General features: G+C 43.9%; 1 protein-coding gene across 1 annotated transcript in view; it reads right to left on the reverse strand.

Moving 5' to 3' along the window:
- Positions 1 to 19,341, reverse strand: part of dnmbp (dynamin binding protein) — a 130,992-nt gene that overhangs the window by 3,353 nt on the left and 108,298 nt on the right. The window contains exons 7-16 of the mRNA XM_070448136.1: positions 18,227 to 18,374; positions 12,034 to 12,051; positions 3,939 to 4,138; positions 3,686 to 3,816; positions 3,349 to 3,453; positions 2,479 to 2,607; positions 2,044 to 2,354; positions 1,367 to 1,574; positions 1,066 to 1,264; positions 56 to 732 (exon numbers count right to left, since the gene is read on the reverse strand). Coding sequence (XP_070304237.1) covers positions 56 to 732; positions 1,066 to 1,264; positions 1,367 to 1,574; positions 2,044 to 2,354; positions 2,479 to 2,607; positions 3,349 to 3,453; positions 3,686 to 3,816; positions 3,939 to 4,138; positions 12,034 to 12,051; positions 18,227 to 18,374 — 2,126 coding nt within the window. The remainder of the gene's footprint in view (positions 1 to 55; positions 733 to 1,065; positions 1,265 to 1,366; positions 1,575 to 2,043; positions 2,355 to 2,478; positions 2,608 to 3,348; positions 3,454 to 3,685; positions 3,817 to 3,938; positions 4,139 to 12,033; positions 12,052 to 18,226; positions 18,375 to 19,341) is intronic.

Consider the following 19,341-nt stretch of genomic DNA (forward strand, 5'->3'; position numbering starts at 1 on the left):
TACATTCCTCTAATAACATACTTTATTTCGCAGTCCTATTGTAGGCTAGTCATACCTGATGCCCATCGAGCTCTGACTCGAGCTCAGGTTTGGGCTCCGCCTCTGGTTCAATGAACTCATCCCTTGAGTATGGGGACCTCCTCTGACCACCACCATCTCCATTCCGTTGGTACGAGCCAAGGGCCGCCTCAGTTGGGCCAGATCTCTGAGAAAGACCCAAACGGTTGTTTCTGTGCGAAGAACAAGATTCTGTCTCCGAAGAGTCAGACAGCTCCTTGTGATTGGTTGGTGTTGTTTTACTTGAGTCGAACGAGTCCCTGTGATTAGAGGACTGTCGGTAGGTGGGGTCTGTAATGTCTCTGTGATTGGGGGAGTTTCGGAGCGCTGGGTCCAACAGGTCCCGGTGATTGGAGGGGTTTCTGGGGGAGTCTGCAGGATTGCGGTTTGGCGAGGGAGTGTCTCGGTGGGTTCTGCGGGAGAGGGTGGGGTCCTGGGTTAGGTCAAGGTWGGGGCGGGGTGAGGAGTGGCTTGTGTGAGGGGCAGTGGAGAAGCTGACGGCTGACGTTTCCTGGTTGAAGGTCAGRGTGCTGTTACTGTTCTGGCGGGAGAACACAGGGGATGAGCCACCATAGCCTGACTCATTGGAGGACTGGCTCTCAATGGAGACATCCGATTGGCTCCTGCGTTGGTTGTAGGGTTTCAGGAAGGAGCTGTACACAAAGCCCTTGGAGACTGCAAAGAGAAAAAATATGAATTAATCACTGATCAGCAATCATGCCAATGCAGATTTGCAGAATCGTATTAATTATCKCACTATATGACACTAATCAATGAGTTCTACTACCACCAACCAGCTTCAGTGTAAACAAAAATAACAAGTTACACTTTATTTTACAGTCTGCAGTCAAGGGTTTTGGGATCGATACAAGCACGTACAATCAAATAAGTACGCACAACTATCTATRGTTACCACATGATTTCGTAGAGTACGTACAGCCCCATTATTTCCCAACCAATATTCTCCATCTCAATAGCTCTGCTTCTTGTGTAGCACCCCATACCTACCCCCGTTATCGATGAGCCAGCGGTTGTTGCTGCCCATGGGGTCCTGCTGTTTGATGACGCCCACAATGTCTCCCACTAATATGGACACGTCCAACTCCTGGGCCGCGTTAAAGTTCCTTTCCGCCTGGAAGAGTTTCTCTGGGCCATACCGGGCCAACAGTCCCGCTCTCTGCTCATCTGTCTGCAGGATGTAGTTAGGCTAAGATATGAAGAGAGAAACAGACATTCAACACCATTAGTATATCATTATACTACTAGTCTTGTGGGTGGAACTGGCATCTAGGTAAGCAGAAACACTCACCGGTCCCTGCAACTGCTTCTTGGAGGTCTGTTTCTCCAGGGTCTTCTTGTCAAGAGGCTTGCGTGTGGAGGGTGGCAGGCTCTCTTGGCAGAAGCTGAAGCGCTGTAGAAGCTGGAGGACTCTACCATACTCCTCTTGGAACAATGATATCAGGTTCCCCTCATTGCCCCCAATGCATGATAACTGGAGCAAGAGAGAAACAAGAGAGAGAAAAAAGCAATAGACAATAGTTACTAAAGCCAGCAGTAACCCTTGTGTGCCAGTAAGACATTAACTAGAAATAAATGAAGATCCCATTCACTCAGCTGGGAGCAAGATCATTTATGCCAATAATGCATAGATGTGATACTATAATACCTCCAGCACTCTGCACTCCAAAGTTGAATTCTGAATATCAAGAATACAAAAAATATATATTGTATGTCGCAGTTCTTAATAATTCCTGTATTGTCCACGCCTGTGGTGTCCAACATGTCCTGTCCTGAATTTGATTTGGAATAATCCCCATATGACATGCAGGGTTCAGGTCCCAACATAATGTCACCCTCTAACGCACACACACACACACACACACACCAACACACATCCACACACACCACACACACCACACACACACACACACACACACACACACAACACACCACACACACTTACTGTCGCAAAGGGCGCAGCTTGGCCTAGCGTTCGCTTGGGTAAAATCTCTCTGGGCCTGTGCAAAGGCTCTCACACAGCCAGTAAACAGGTCTTCAGCGGCACGATGAAACTTGGGCAGCTCGTCCAACAGCTGGGCATTGAGTGCCTCGTAGTTGTTGCGTGCCGCTTGCAGCTCCTCCTGGACGCGGCGGTCTTTGAGGCGCTCGGCGCGCTCCTTGCAGTTGTCGTAGTCCAGCAGCTTGTCAAAGCGCTTCTGAATGAGCTTGTGGGGCCCGGCAAACATGAGCAGAAGCTGGGTGAGAGGGAAGATGACCAAGGCTTCTGCTCGCTCCTTCTGCGTACACACACACACACACCACACAAACGGGAAAGGGAAGAACCTTTTAGTTTGTTTTCTATATTGGGACATGCTTCATAACGGTCTTATGATTAGAACAAAATTGGATGTCAACACTCACAAAGTGGGGGAACTGCTGGTCGCTAATGGAACGGTGGGCTCTCTGGAATTGTTCAGGGTCCAGCTGGCTCCGGTCTGTGTAGATGTCACAGAAACTGATAGCAGCCAGCACCTTCACTGAGGCCGATTCCTATTGGACAACACACACGCCAGTCAACACATGGGCCAGKCAATGACATGATAGAAGAAGAGTGATTGATRTGGSTRGTGTTCATTAGGCACCAAWTGGAAGAAAATGGACTGAGGCAAAAAGGGACTTTTTAAAATAGTTTTCAGTTGTATGCCCAGAGGAAGAAAACCCTGGTCAAAAGTCGATTTTGGAGCAAGTTTACAGTGCAGTAGAAACAGTCTAGGTGGGTATCGCTGATAGTGATTGAACATTAGCAATAGTGCATACCATTCATTATATGTGCTTTTTGACATGCACATATTTTTTATTTTATTTACTTAACCTTTATTTAATTAGGCARGTCAGTTAAGAACAAATTCTTATTTACAATGACGGCCTACCCAGGCCAAACCCGGACGACGCTGGGTCAATTGTGCACCGCCCTATGGGACTCCCAATCACGGCCGGATGTGATACAGCCTGGATTCGAACCAGGGACCTTAGTGACYCCTCTTGCACTGAGATGCAGTGCCTTAGACCGCTGTGCAACTCAGGTGTACTACAACTTGTGCTACGACAACAGCCGTTGCTATGACGCAGTGATTTAGACCGCTGCYCCACTCGGGAGCCCAGTCTTCTGCTTGAATTAATTCTGAAAGCTTGTATTTGAATGACCAATTCACTTGTACGTGAATGAAGGAATTTGAAGTGTGATTCTACATACTCTAGTGTGACTGTATGTAGTAGGATATTACTATTTACCCGAATATGCTGCAGGTACAGAGAGATGTCCCTGATGAAGGACTTGATGAGTCTCTCCTGGAGTCGGAACCTCTTCTCTGCCTCATCAAACGCCTCATCTTTGATCTGAAGAGAAGGAGGTGGAGAACCAACAGCAACAACAGATTTCACCACCAGTCCGAATTCAAATAGGAGTGCKATGGGAAGGGAAGACTGCCGCTAGTTTAGAGGTGTTTAAAGATGTATGTGACAGACATAGTGAGGCTTACGGCCACTTCTATTTTACACTCAATCAATGTAGTCATGGACAAATGTACTGTGACCATGGAGGTCACCTTTGGTCAACCTGTAGCCATACCTGGGGGGAGATCCCAGTGAGATGTTTGAGGTGGCTGCTCACGCGGTTGGACTTCTTAATGATGGAGTGCATGCTCAGCTTYGAGATCTTGTCAATGAGGGTGTCCTCGTCCCCTTTCCTGTACTTGAGCACTGTGGACAGGAGGGGGACACATGAGTTAAAAAKCGTTGCTAAATACACTAGTAAACTAAAGCAAGGGTCTCCAACMTCAGTTTTGGAAGGGGACTAAGCGTGTGCGGGCTTTTGCTCATACCCAGGTCCTTCCTCCTCTTGTATTCATTGATGTTGACATTGATCTCTTTGATGGACAGCAGTGCCTGGGCCAGTAGGGGCCTGTCGTGGTGAGACTCGGGCGTGGCACTCAGCAGCTCCATTAGTAGCAGTGGGTACCGCATCACCCTCTGCACCGGCTTGATCAGGAATGAGCCCAGGTTGATGTAGTTGGTCTTCCCCCTGATGGGGCGGGGGGTAATAGGAAGGAGATTGTGAGAAGGAAAGAGAGAAAGGTGGTGGGGATTGGGGATGGAGAAATACAGAGAGAGAGAGTTTGAAGGTAAAGGAGGAGTGAGGAGAAATGGGATTGGACAGGATTGAAATTCAAAACAGAGAGAGAATTAGAATGTGAGCAAGAGATGCTTTGGAACACCCACCAGTCACTTTGGGGAAGGGACACAACCACAAACCAAGCTGTCTACACCCACCAGTCACTTTGGGGAAGGGACACAACCACAAACCAAGCTGTCTACACCCACCAGTCACTTGGGGAAGGGACACAACCACAAACCAAGCTGTCTACACCCACCAGTCACTTGGGAAGGGACACAACACAAACCAAGCTGCTACACCCACCAGTCCTTTGGGGAAGGACACAACCACAAACCAACTGTCTACACCCACCAGTCACTTGGGAAGGGACACAACCACAAACCAAGCTGTCTACACCCACCAGTCACTTTGGGAAGGGACACAACCACAAACCAAGCTGGCTACACCCACCAGTCACTTTGGGAAGGGACACACCACAAACCAAGCTGGCTACACCCACCAGTCACTTTGGGAAGGGACACAACCACAAACCAAGCTGTCTACACCCACCATCACTTGGAAGGGACACAACCACAAAAACAAGCTTCTACACCCACCAGTCACTTTGGGAAGGGACACAACCAAAACCAAGCTGCTACACCCACCAGTCCTTTGGGAAGGGACACAACCACAAACCAAGCTGTCTACACCACCAGTCACTTTGGGAAGGGACACAACCACAACCACAGTGTCTACACCCACCAGTCACTTTGGGGAAGGGACACAACCACAAACCAAGCTGCTACACCCACCAGTCACTTGGGGGAGGACACAACCACAAACCAAGCTGTCTACACCCACCAGTCACTTTGGGGAGGGACACAACCACAACCAAGCTGTCTACACCCACCAGTCACTTTGGGGAAGGGACACAACCACACAAACCAAGCTGTCTACACCCACCAGTCACTTTGGGAAGGGACACAAACCACAAACCAAGCTGGCTACACCCACCAGTCACTTGGGGAAGGGACACAACCACAAACCAAGCTGTCTACACCCACAGTCACTTTGGAAGGGACACACAACACAAACCAAGCTGTCTACACCCACCAGTCACTTTGGGAAGGGACACAACCACAAAACAAGCTGTCTACACCCACCAGCACTTGGGGAAGGACACAACCACAAACCAAGCTGGCTACACCCACCAGTCACTTTGGGAAGGGACACAACCACAAAACAAGCTGTCTACACCCACCAGTCACTTGGGAAGGGCACACAACCACAAACCAAGCTGGCTACACCCACCAGTCACTTGGGGAAGGACACAACCACAACAAGCTGTCTACACCCACCAGTCACTTTGGGGAAGGACACAACCACAAACACAAGCTGCTACACCCACCAGTCACTTTGGGGAAGGACACAACCACAAAACCAAGCTGTCTACACCCACCAGTCACTTGGGAAGGACACAACCACAAACCAAGCTGCTACACCCACCAGTCACTTTTGGGAAGGGACACAACCACAAACCAAGCTGTCTACACCCACCAGTCACTTTTGGGAAGGGACACAACCACAAAACCAAGCTGTCTACACCCCACAGTCACTTGGGAAGGGACACAACCACAAAACCAAGCTGCTACACCCACCAGTCACTTTGGGAAGGACACAACCACAAACCAAGCCTGTCTACCACCCACCAGTCACTTTGGGGAAGGGACACAACCACAAACCAAGCTGTCTACACCCACCAGTCACTTTGGGGAAGGGACACAACCACAAACCAAGCTGGCTACACCCACCAACTCTGACATCACTTGACACGTCCCTCGCCAAGTGATGCCCTACATCAGTGGTCACCAACCGGTCGATTTCCAAGGTATTCCTAGTCAATCACCAAACATTTATGTAAAAAACCCAACGATACCCGGTAGGCCTAGAGAGCAAATCAAGTGCACCTACAATATAGGCCTAACACTGGCCAATCAGATAGCTCAGATGACCGTTTCCTTGAACAATTGACTAAAAAGAAGACTCGAATGCACAGCAAAGTCGATACTGTGACGTTTCAAAACATTTAAAATCATGACTAGAGAGAGAGACTCCACGAATACAGCGAAAAGCTGCTGTCTTTATGTGATGTTTAAGTTGTTATTCAGCACTGTCAACACTTATAAGCCATAAAATGCACTTTCTACCTACTTCCACACACACAGCACTGCATCTGCAAGCTTGCATTGTTATTATATTGCGGATTGTGCCTTTTTTTATATCGAGGAATATTTCTGTTCATACGGGTAGCTAACAACGTGAATTGGTGCATGAGGCAGAAATAATGCAGTGCGACTAGAGTTTTGTTTTCAGCTGGAAGACTGTTTCCCCTTCTCTCGAGGTAGCCTCGCCGCTGCTCCCTCGCTCTCCTCAGTCTGACCCTTAGATGCAGGCCATCAATCCCGAAAAAAAGGAAATCATTATGCTCACTCATCTGTGCCTCACAAGTAATACAAAAACATTTATATTACCAGTGTGATCATATACCTAACTTWAAAAAAAAGATTTAATTTCAAAATGGTCTGAAAAGAACAACATTGGCAGGGCAATTCAAGCACAGCCAATATGCAGTGATAACGTATTGGGCCTATAGATAAAAAAATCTGCGTGGTAGATCTCGGCTTGCATTTTGACTCCGGAAGTGATCTTGACTTAGAAAAGGTTGGTGACCACTGCCCTTCATCAATGACACTGAACACACGCTCACATTTGTGCCATTGATCCAGTTACAAGCGCAGTTACAGGCGTAGGGCCCTATAAAATAATTTACATTTTTTCCCCAAATTCAGTTTTCTCCTTAATGATTTTCCAGGTTTCCATTTTCCCCTCTCAAATTCACTTTTTTTAATAGAAAAAAAACCTAAATGCGATGTTCTAAGTCCAGAACAAACCACACCAGCAGAACACTTCTGAGGTCTGGATTACCCCTTCATTCCTAGCAAGATTTTGTTTAGCTGTGTTTTTGTAGAGTTTAGAGTCATTTGATGGTAGAGTTTGCAAAACAAATACCATGATTATTTGGATCAATCCAGTGGGTATCATTCTGCCAGGTAAGAATAGGCTACTTCGTATACTGAAAAAAATAAACGCAACATGCAACAATTTGAAAGATTTTTCTGAGTTACAGTTCATATAAGGAAATCCGTCAATTTAAATCAATTAATTAGGCCCTAATCTATGGATTTCACATGACTGGGAATACAGATATATGCATCTGTTGGTCACAGGTACCTTTAAAAATAAAAAATTATGGGCGTGGATCAGAAAACCAGTCAGTATCTGGCGTGACCACCATTAGCTTCATGCAGTGATTGTTGCCTGTGGAATGTTGTCACACAGCCATTGAAGAGGGGTGAGAAGTTACTGGACATTGGCGGGAACTCATTTTGTGACATGTCTGGTGAGTATGCAGGCCATGGAAGAACTGGAGCATTTTCAGCTTCCAGGAATTGAGTGCAGATCCTTGCAACATGGGGCAGTGCATTATCATGCTGAAACATGAGGTGATGGTGGCGGATGAATGGCACGACAATGGGCCTCAGGATCTCGTCACGGTATCTSTGTGCATTCAAATTGCCATTGATAAAATGAATTGTTTTCGGTGTCCATAGCTTGAGCCTGCCCAAACCATAACCCCACCGCCACCATGGGGCACTCTGTTCACAACGTTGACATCAGCAAACCATACACCCACATGACCCCATACACATACGTGGTGTGTGGTTGTGAGGCCAGTTAGATGTACAGACAAATTCTCTAAAACGACGTTGGAGGCGGCTTATGGTAGAGAAATTAACATTCAATTTTCTGGCAACATGTCTGGTGGACATTCCTGCTGTCAGCATGCCAATTGCACGCCCCCTCAAAACTTGAGACATCTGTGGCATTCTGTTGTGTGACAAAACTGCACATTTTAGGGTGGCCATTTTAGGGTGCTCACTAACAGGGACGTAAACAAATATGTGCACAAAATATGAGATAAATATGCTTTTTGTGCATATGGAAAATTTCAGGGATCTTTTATTTCAGCTCATGAAACATGGGAGCAACACTTTACATGTTGCATTTATATTTTTGTTCAGGGTAGTTAACATTTAATTGACAAGGTTTTTGGGAAAGCCTTTCCATCTACCAGAAGACTTCTGATTAACATCATCGCTAAATGCTACACAAAGTGGTAGATGCACCGCACATACACAGACAGGGGGAATTCTCGTTGCCTCTTCAGAAAGTTGCAGGAAATACGAATCACTGATGCATTCTGCAAATTAATACATGTTCAATACATTTAGTTGATTCCCTTCTAAGTTCAATACATTTTTGAATATTGTTGAATTCCTTTTTAATGTCGAGATTTCATGATTCCTTCCACGTTCTCGACATCACAGATTTTATAGGGCCCTACATACACTATATGACCAAAAGTATGTCGACACCTGCATGTCGAACATCTCATTCCAAAAACATGGACATTATTATGGGGTTGGTCCCCCATTTGCTGCTTAAACAGCCTCTACTCTTCTGGGAAGGCTTTCCACTAGATGTTGGAAAATTGCTGTGGGGATTTCCTTCCATTCAGCCACAAGAGCATAAGTGAGGTCGGGTACTGATGTTGGGTGATCAGACCTGGCTCACAGTCTGCGTTCCAATTCATCCCAAAGGTGTTCGACGGGGTTGAAGTCAGGGCTCTGTGCAAGCCAGTCAAGTTCTTCCACACCAATCTCAGCAAACCGCTTTGTGCACGGGGGCATTGTCATGCTGAAACAGGAAAGGGCCTCCCCCAAATTGTTGCCACAAAGTTGGAAGCACAGAATCGCTAGAATGTCATTGTTTGCTGTAGCATTTAGATTTCCCTTCACTGGAACTAAGGGGCCTAAACCATGAAAAACAGCCCCAGACCGTTATTCCTCCTCCACCAAACTTTACAGTTGGCACTATGCATTGGTACAGGTAGTGCCTCCTGGCATCTGCCAAACCAAGATTCATCTGTCGGACTGCCAGATGGTGAAGTGTAATTCATCACTCCAGAGAACGCATTTCCACTGCTCCAGAGTCCAATGGCGGCGAGCTTTACACCACTCCAGCTGACGCTTGGCATTGCGCACAGTGATCTAAGGCTTGTGAGAGGCTGCTCGGCCATGGACACCCATTTCATGGCGCTCCAACAAACAGTTGTTGTGCTGACGTTGCTTCCAGAGGCCGTTTGYAACTCGGTAGTGTTGCAACCAAGCGGTAGTGGTAGTAATGGTATTGTTGCAACCATTTTTTTGGTGCTTCAGCACCCGGCGGTCCCGTTCTATGAGCTTGTGTGGCCTACAATTTCACGGCTAAGCCATTGTTGCTCCTAGACATTTCCACTCCACAATAACAGCCCTTACAGTTGACCGGGGCAGCTCTAGCAGGGCTTGTTGGAAAGGTGGCATCCTATGACTGTGCTATGTTGAAAGTCAATGAGTTCTTCAGTAAGGCTACTGCCAATGTTTGTCTATGGAAATTGCATGGCTGTGTGCTCGATTTTACACACCGGTCAGAAACGAGTGTGGCTGAAATAGCCAAATCCGCTAATTTGTAGCGGTGTCCACATACTTTTGTATATATAGTGAATGAAGGAACGTGCTGGCCATTCAATATACAATCATTATCATCAAAAGTGCACATATTTTTATGATGACACTCATGTGGAAATGGAGTGTCCAGTAAATATATAACATCCACATTTATTGGCTTAGTTTGAATGTATTCCAAGAGAAAACGCTACTTAGGCAACCTGACACAGGATTCAATGATTTATATTTATAGGTAAGTATAGGTAAAATACAATATGTAAAGCAAATTACAGCAAAGCAAATGAAGATCTGGATATTGTGAATGTTAAATTATTAGCTTCGAAAGCAATTTTCTGATGAATATGTTAAAGTAGATGATTTCAGTTAATAAAATATTGTCAATACGTAAATGGTGAAGGGATTACTGCTGTACTCCACTAGATAGCATTACGTCTGTTCAGTCACRAACAACAATCTTTGTCGGCCCTTAGAAAACTGGACCCACAAAACAGAATCAACATTTCACTTTACCAAAGGCAGTCACGACAGTAAACACAGATGCACATACACACACAGAGCATAAAACCCAGCAGCACATGGTGTGAGCTCCAGACTTGTGCCAAAATAGTATTTGCTTTCTCTCAAATACTTAAGGGTGTGCTTGATTTAACTCCCCCGATACAATGGAACTAATGGAATAGTCTCATATTTGCAAACCCTYCCCCCCTGGAAAGCTACAAGTGCCTTCAGAAAGCATTAATACCCCTCAACTTATTCCACATTTTTCTATGTTACAGCCTGAATTAAAATGTATTTCATGTATTTCTTTCTCACACACAATACCCAATAATGACAAAGTAAAAAAAAAATATTTGAAAATGAAATACAGAAATATCTCATTTATATAAGTATTCACAACCCTTTGTTATGAATTGAGCTCAGGTGCATCCCCATTTTCTTGGATCATCCTTGAGATGTCACTACAACTTGATTGGGGTCCACCTGTGGCCAATTCAATTGTTTGGACATGATTTAGGAAAAAAATAACCTGTCGATATAAGGTCCCACAGTTCACAGTGCATGTCAGAGCAGAACCTATACCATGAAGTCCACGGAACTGTCCGTAGATCTCCGAGATAGAATTGTGAGGAGGCATATATCTGGGGAAGGGTATAAAACAATTTCTAGAGTGTTGAAAGTTTCCACGAGCAGATTGGTCTCCATCATTGGGAAATGGAAAAAATATGGAACTTCCCAGATTCTGCCTAGCGTCCAACCAAACTGAGCAACAAGGACCTTGGTCAGGGAGGTGACCAAGAACACACTCTGACAGAAATACAGAGTTCATTGGTAGAAGTGGGAGAACCTGCCAGAAGGATAAAAGATTCTGTGTTCTGATGAGACAAAAAATGTACTCTTTGGCCAGAAAGCAAAGCGCTATGTCTGGAGAAAACCAGGCACAGCTCATTAACCGTCTAACACAATCCCTACCGTGAAGCATGGTGGTGACAGATGATAACCTGCTTCAGAGTGCAAACCACCTTAGACTGGGGGCGAAGATTTARGTTCCAACTGGACAATGACCCCAAGCATACAACCAAAGCAACCCTGGAATGGCTTCATAACAAGAATGTGAAATTCCTTGAGTGGCCCAGCCAAAGCCCAGACTTGAATCCCAATGAAAATCTGTGGAAAGACTTGAAGATTGCTGTTCACCACCACTCCCCATCTAGCTTAACAGAGTTTGAGGAAGAACGGGAGAAAATCCCCAAATCAAAATGTGCAAAGCTGATCCAGACATACCCAAGATGACTCAAAGCTGTAATCGCCGCCAAAGTTGCATCTACAAAGCATTGACTCAGGGGTGTGAATACTTATGTAAATTATATATCTGTATTTAATTTTCTATACATTTGAAAACATTTATAAAAACATGTTTTGACTTTCATTATGGAGTATTGTGTGTAGATGGGTGAGGAAAAATATATATTTATTCCATTTTGAATTCAGGCTGTAACAAGGCTGTATGAATACTTTCTGAAGGCACTTTAAATCAAGTGCATCTAAGTAATATAAAGATTTTCAGCACACACACACCAGCTTTAAAACTATTAAAGGAGAAAACACAAAGCTTATTATGGGGTTAGTGAGCCACAGTCATGCAGTCCGGCGGTTTCTCATGCAGATATCATAGCAACACTCTTTAGGGAGACTTACCAGTCGCGATACACCGCCCTGGGATGGGGAAGAGGGTGGYAGAAGCAGAGGGATGGGGAGAGGGAGAGTGAGACAAGAACACATASAGTAGACATTATAAAGCTTGGCTAAAGAGCATATGGCCTGGGTCTTTGACATTATACCTGTCTGTCCAGTAAACAGGTGTTTCCCTAACAGAGAGTCACCGCTATTGTCTAGCAGTTCACAGTTTATTAGCACTAAGCTGTGATAGGAACGTTGGTATTGTTCATCTCTAGGACCACAGCTACATTCCAGGCTTTGGGAGGATCACACAAACAACCTTAGGAAGCAGAGCAGTAAACCGTACAGAGGTCATACAACCTGCAGTTTGTCGAATCCACTTAAATCTTGAACAAAATACACTACATTAAATGTAAGTCAATGTCAATTTCGATGCTACACTCAATTATGAGAGGATACACTTTTCTAATCTAGCCTTGCATACCCTTGTAACATATACGGTAGTGCCAAGTTTGGATTTAGGGTAAAGTTGCCCCTACATGCTGATCTTGGGTCAGTTTTCAATTTCCCACACCAATGGTTAAGGTTAGGATTGGGGGAAGGAAAGCTGTTCCTAGATCTGTACCTAGAGGAAACTTCACCCTGGAGTGCTAATTTTAAAGAGCTTTAAAGGGCGTAGTTCAACTGCAGAAATCCATGAATCCAAGTTAGAGTTAATAAACTGTCCAATGCTATAGCAACGGCTGTTGTCGTAGCACAAGTTGTAGTACACCTGAGTTGCACTGCGGTCTAAGGCACTGCATCTCAGTGCTAGGCGTCACTACAGACCCTGGTTCAATTTCAGGCCGTATCACAACTGGCCGTGATTGGGAGCCCCATAGGGCCGCACACAATTGGCCCAGCGCCGTTACGGTTTGGCCGGGGTAGGCCGTCATTGTAAATAAGAATTTGTTCTTAAACCCTTCCTGGGGCCCTATAAAGCTATTTAGACAAGCAATATATGACATGTTACTCTTCTGTATCCACGGACACTCACGTGTGCCTGTGCACGTACGTGCGCGCACACGCACAAATCAGTCATCAATCAAAAAGTGGGAGCTCCTTAATACTTCTCCTGCATTCATCCCAGTCATCAGCAACATAGCATTTGGGCAGGTGCATGTCTGACATCAATGTGTCCGCAATAACAATAATAATTTAATATGGTCAATTTCAATTTCAAAACATACTGTTGACACGTAGGCTATAGTGTAATGGAATGTTTTACCTTATGTGCTAGGTTTTGTGTGTTTTGACACTCTTATGTAGTTGTCATAAACAGGTCTAAATATGTYTCATGACAGTGTCATGTCCATTTTATAACAGGTTATGACAAGTTATTTAAACTGTTATGACATATGACATGGTTAATGTAATGGATTATTTATGTTTGTGCTTTTCTTTATAACTAATTTATGTGTTCATGCAAGTGGCTGACTGTACAAATCCTCACTATCAGTAGCTGCAATTTGGCAGTACGCCCAGACCTTGTTTTGAGAACGAACGAAAGAGCTCAGTCAAGGTCTCAGCTTAGAGAGAAGAAGCCTCGTGAGGTATTGGTCATGAATGAAACAAAACGGTAATGATCAATGAATTATGCTAAATCATGCAAATATAACTTGTCTGTGTATAGCCGTATACAAGACAACTGCTGGGTCTGCCCAGGGAGAGCTCCTGATTGACGTGTGTACTATGGTGCACTGAGTTGGTTGGAACTTTTCCAACCAACAAGCGCGCTAACAAATAAAGAATGATTCATTTAAGATTGACTTTGAGTGTCCCTGTGTAAGAATTTCCACGACATTATGACCGTGTCATAATGTGTTATGCCGCTGGGTGTCAAGTAAAACGTGTTACCGAATTAATCACCTTTGAAGCGCTGTCCATTTAGTTGTGTTTGGCTTAGAATCAGCATCCACAACGACCATGTTTTCCACTCAGTTTCAACCTATTCTTGAACTTCTTTCTTCATATTGATCATCACAGTAGCTAGATTTCGATCTAATTTGCGACAGATTTTCATGCTAATATATATWTTTTTTGCATAAAACAATATGCACATTTTCTCTCCAGAGATGCTTCCATCAAACTTACTTTTTGTGGATAAAAGCCTGTGCGTGTTGACATWGTGCACATGAAAATGACTTTTACTGTTAAATTCCCATGTACCGAATGAAAAATACAAGTTAAATGGGTTTCCATAGCATTTTCAACTTTATTGGTGTTTTTGTCACAAAAACTGTTATATAGCGTTATATAGCAATTGTGCCCACTCTGGTCTTGGCACATGCGCGCGAGCCAACAGCTCGCAAATACAGTGCAGGTAACCTACCTACATGATGAGATTATTATGGACAAAAGAGCGATATGATTTTTATTTGTCAAAAGGCAGCCAAGCATCGATCCTCATGTCACCACAATAAGACCCTTGATATTTATTGGAAAGGAGCATCAAGCTCATCACCGTGTACTTTCACCGCCCTGTGAAGTTAATCATAACTTATTTCATCTGTAGCCTAATAAATTGTATGGTTTACCGAGTCGTAGTGAGAGGACCACACAACATATCATTGTGTGACTCCAAGTTTACTTCGATATGATGGTTATTATATCAATATTAAGGCGTTTCCGTCACCATTTCTCACATAATTAATGTTACAGACACAAAAAGATCCTACCATGTTGAATAAAAAAAATTGTCTGCCGGGACAATTGATAAAATGTCATGTTTCCATTAGCCCGGTCGTGACTTTTTTGATGCATCAGGTAATCCATCCGCATAAAATGGTGGGATAGAAACGAGGTTAGTGAGGTCAAAAAATGTAGCCTAATAGTGAGTTTTAAAAGCATGATACTGTTTTGATGATAAGTGTTTGACGTGATTTTTGACTGCATTTGCTTTGATGGCAGAGTGGTTAGAGGGACGATAGAGCCCCGAGTACGAGGCCATTCGCCACCTGATGGTCAGGCACTATCAACGCAGAGTGCATAAAAGGAGATTAACATGACTCAGCGGTCACATGGAATTTGACTGCGGCCATGACTCATGACTGCCGGTTTGGTGGTAATACGGTCACAGCCCTAGGTAAGGCCCTCTTTTCAGGGTGTGTACTTGTACGTCAAGCTTACTTACGACATGTATTCTAGGCAATTGTGAAGAAAGTTGAGCCAAGTTGAACACAGGACGCCGTTGCCCAGGCCCTTCTTGTTAAATGAATCATGGTATCTTTGCTTCAAAACAAAGCCCACACCAGCACACTAGTGGATAAACAAAACGGTGTTAGCCCTAGTCTCTGCTGAAAGACTGGGTGAAACAAGACTGGAGAGGTGAAACTAGGCAGGGCACATTCTTCAAACTCCACATGATTAAAATGTACTGGGACAGGAAGGACATCCCATTCACTGGACTACTCATACATAGTGTTTGTGCGTGAGTGTGCGTGTGTGGTATAAAGCCACATGATCTCAATGCCTATGCTCGAGATGAGTTCAAAGTATGGAAGCATGGCAAAGTAGCTCCACTCTACTCAGATTCATTTAAAACAAGGCATTACTAGTTGCTAGGCAGATTTCTTCTACCATGACCAAATCCGAGCTCAATCAATAGAGGCGAGAATCTAGCTACATTAAAGATATGCAACGTTTTTCCTCCGATTGCCCAATGGTCATCATCGCTTGCAATATGCAATAATAAGTCCTTCATACACAGGCTCACACACATATTTTATATAAATATTAAGTTCAGTAGTGAATGCATGGTCTCCAGACGGAATTGGCTATTGCTCCTGTCAATTTGGCTAGAGTCTGATATTTGCAATTATTGTAACAGACATTCAGCAGTTTTTTTGTAAAACGCCCACTGATATTTGAGTAGGTTTTTATTGCAGAGTGTAAACTGAAGGGGTCGAATTGTCAGAAATTGGGAAGCAGGGGTGAAAGTGGGAGGGTAGAGCGAGACTATATAAACTATACTCAAGTGGGAGAGACACAACATAGCTAGACGGTTGTTTTACTATTCAACTCAATAGTACTGTTTTTAATTTTGTAAAGCAGCTTTGTGTTTCTTAACCAGGCAAAGCATAGCTAAATAGTAGGCTGGTGACTGGTTACGGGGAAGCAAGAGTCGCTTGTTCAATGAGTATGATCGGAGGAGGAGCCAGAGCAGAGCAGAGCCTGCCTGTCTGCCCACATTTATCGCTTGCTTCCCCCACAGCTCACCAGACTGCGCTGCGCTGCGTACCTAGTGCTGTTACTATTCTGTTCATAGCCTATCCAGTCTAAGTGCAAAATACAAGTTACGAGAAGGCGAGTCCAAGTCCAAGTCACCAATGGTTGAGTCCAAGTCACGAATATCGGGACTCGAGTCAGACTAAAACACTGATTTGCTTGTAACCCTCTATCTAGCGTTATGCAAATATGGGACCACAACAGAAGAAAAACTAGAAGACGGTTCGGGAATATATTTAGTGGCTTAATCCATATCCATATCGCTCTGACCAAACGCCACGCCCACTAGCGTTTCTTCTCCACAATGAGTCTGGATTTGCTTTRCTCCCCAGCAGAAGGCAGAATGTTGTAGAACGCCAACACATTATGACCATTCTAATTGTTCTCAGGAACCGATGGGTGGGCCAGATCCGGCCTTCGTGAATCATGAATCACGTCATTGGCTTTGATACTCTGATTGGTTCGAGACGATCGAATCGCCGATTAATTTGTTTTGTACAACGGACCTCTTTTTGACACCAGCAGTTTCAGACAATAGAGCAGTGGAATTAAATTCAAGATGAGTCTATTGGGGAGAATGTGATCAGGCTATACTATTTCATAAGTCTAAAAACCCAGTACAAAAGAGGATGTGATCCAGGCTATACTATTCCATAAGTCTAAAAACCAGTACAAAGAGAATGTGATCAGGCTATACTATTCCATAAGTCTAAAAACCCAGTACAAAGAGAATGTGATACGGCTATACTATTTCATAAGTCTAAAAACCCAGTACAAGAGAATGTGATCAGGCTATACTATTCCATAAGTCTAAAAACCCAGTACAAAGAGAATGTGATCAGGCTATACTATTCCATAAGTTCTAAACCCAGTACAAAGAGAATGTGATCAGGCTTAACTATTCCATAAGTCTAAAAACCCAGTACAAAAGAGAATGTGATCAGGCTCTATTCCAACAGTCTAAAAACCCCAGTACAAAGTATTCCATCTCTCATCCTCAATGAGGTGAGATTTCTATGACAACAATACGGTTTCCATTACAATCCATTTTCAACAACATGGTGCATCCATATGGTCAATGTATAATTTTTTTCTAGATGTTGATGTCACAAGTAGACAAGCTCACACACAAACACGCCACTCATTGCAGAAGGGTGAGTAAGGTTTCTCTATCAATTCACATGCAAGTCAAAATAGTAAAACGTCTCATGAAACAATGCTTTGTTTTAGTATGTCCCAATTCTCTTTTGAATATAACTCCCTTTCCTTGTGTCCTTTCATTCGCGGTTGCTGGTAAACTAAAAAAACAGGTTTCAATCCAAAGCAATGAAAGGATGGGTTGAGGTTACGTAAGAGAATTGTGACGCAACCGTGGGGTATATCTCAGCAATCTGAAGTGTCTTCCTCGTCTCCTTTTCTTCATCTACATCGATGTGAAATGACTGGGTACATGTAGGGGGAAAAATACTGGTGGCATCCAGCATTTTGAAAGAGAGGAGACGGAAAAAAGAAGGCACTATACATTGTTGAGAGCAGGGTCGGAGTCAATGTCATTCATTCCGGTGAAATCAGGAAGTTAACTGAAATTACAATAAAATAAAATAAAATATTCCTTAATTGAAAATTGTACTTTTAAAACCTTAATAATAACTATTTATCTCACAAATGCATTGCATTAAAATGGAATTGACCTGATAGCACTTATTGGCCTTGTCCCAAAAAACACTAACTTCTACCCCTTAGACACGTATGTAGATCTGAAATAGTTGGATTGGTTCAAGCAATGTGGTAGTACCTCTAAATTTCCCTCAGGTGGAATTTGCGCCACATTGCTTACACTTATCTAATTGTTTCAGATCTGCCCATGGTGGTATGGGCTTCTGGACGGGACTGTGGTCTCTCTCTCAGGCTATACATCTTCTCTGTTTGGTTTGTGTGTAGTCACCTGAGTTTCTCCAGGCACTCCAGCACGTGCCTCTGGATGCTCTCGTCCTTCTCGTACATTTCCAGGAGAGAGATGGCGTCGTCGTGGTTCTGACAGTAGATCTTGTACACCTCCTCGAGCTCTACCTTAAAGTCCAGGAACACCTTTCCTGGGAAACGCAACAGAGCAATACCACTGTCATTCTACTGTTCCTCATTTATCAATTCTTAAAAGGTAAAGTTCATATTTTTCAACCACATCTAAATGTGTTATGTAAATAGCATGTTATAGAGGAGTCACTTGGTTTTGAGAAACTTACCCCAACCAGCGATATAGTCCCTCATGCTCATTCTGCACTACCAGGGCACGGCTAAAACATGAACAAAAGCTCCAATAACACCCAAATACGTCGCTTTAGAAACGGCAACGCTCTCAGTATAGTGATGCAGGTCTTTAGATGTTTTACACGTGACATTGTGTGATTCTAAACTTTTTCCACAATGTTCTATTCCATTTTGTTGGACTCGAGTGATACTTTACCGTGTGTGCATGTGCTGGCTACACAGGGAAGTATTGCTCGAGTCCAACACAATGGAATATACTGCACTGCAGAATGAGCATAAGTAAGTTTCTCAAAACCCAGTGAAATCGCCAAAAACATGTCTGGACTCTTCTATAACATGCCATTTACATCAAACATAGAGATTTGGTTGAAAAAATATGAACTTATCCTTTAYAGAAAGTCATGGAAAACTGGTGTGGGACTTTTGTCTAGATTATTTCTTTAAGTCTACCATGTCCCACCAAACAGTATGACCCAAAGTCAAGTGTGTGATGGCCATAGTGGGAGGAAGCCTAGCTGACGTGACCCACGAGGTACACAGCGAGGGAGAGCTGTGACACACTGGTCTGGAAAGGAGTCCATTTGTTGATGCAATATTCGCCTTGAAATTGAGAGATTTTTAATTGGTTCTCTCAAATGTTATTTTTCCCCTGAGGGATTGAGACCTCTCATTGTTAGGATTTGAAAATACAACAGTTGTCATGGAAGGGAGCGGCGCTCGGGGGATGTGCGTGGCTGTACATGTGGGTGTTTGAGTGAGGAAGAACCAACCAGTTAAAGCACATACCCCTTT

The sequence above is a fragment of the Salvelinus sp. IW2-2015 genome, linkage group LG17 (genome assembly GCF_002910315.2).
Source record: "Salvelinus sp. IW2-2015 linkage group LG17, ASM291031v2, whole genome shotgun sequence".
Classification (NCBI taxonomy): Eukaryota; Metazoa; Chordata; class Actinopteri; order Salmoniformes; family Salmonidae; genus Salvelinus; species Salvelinus sp. IW2-2015.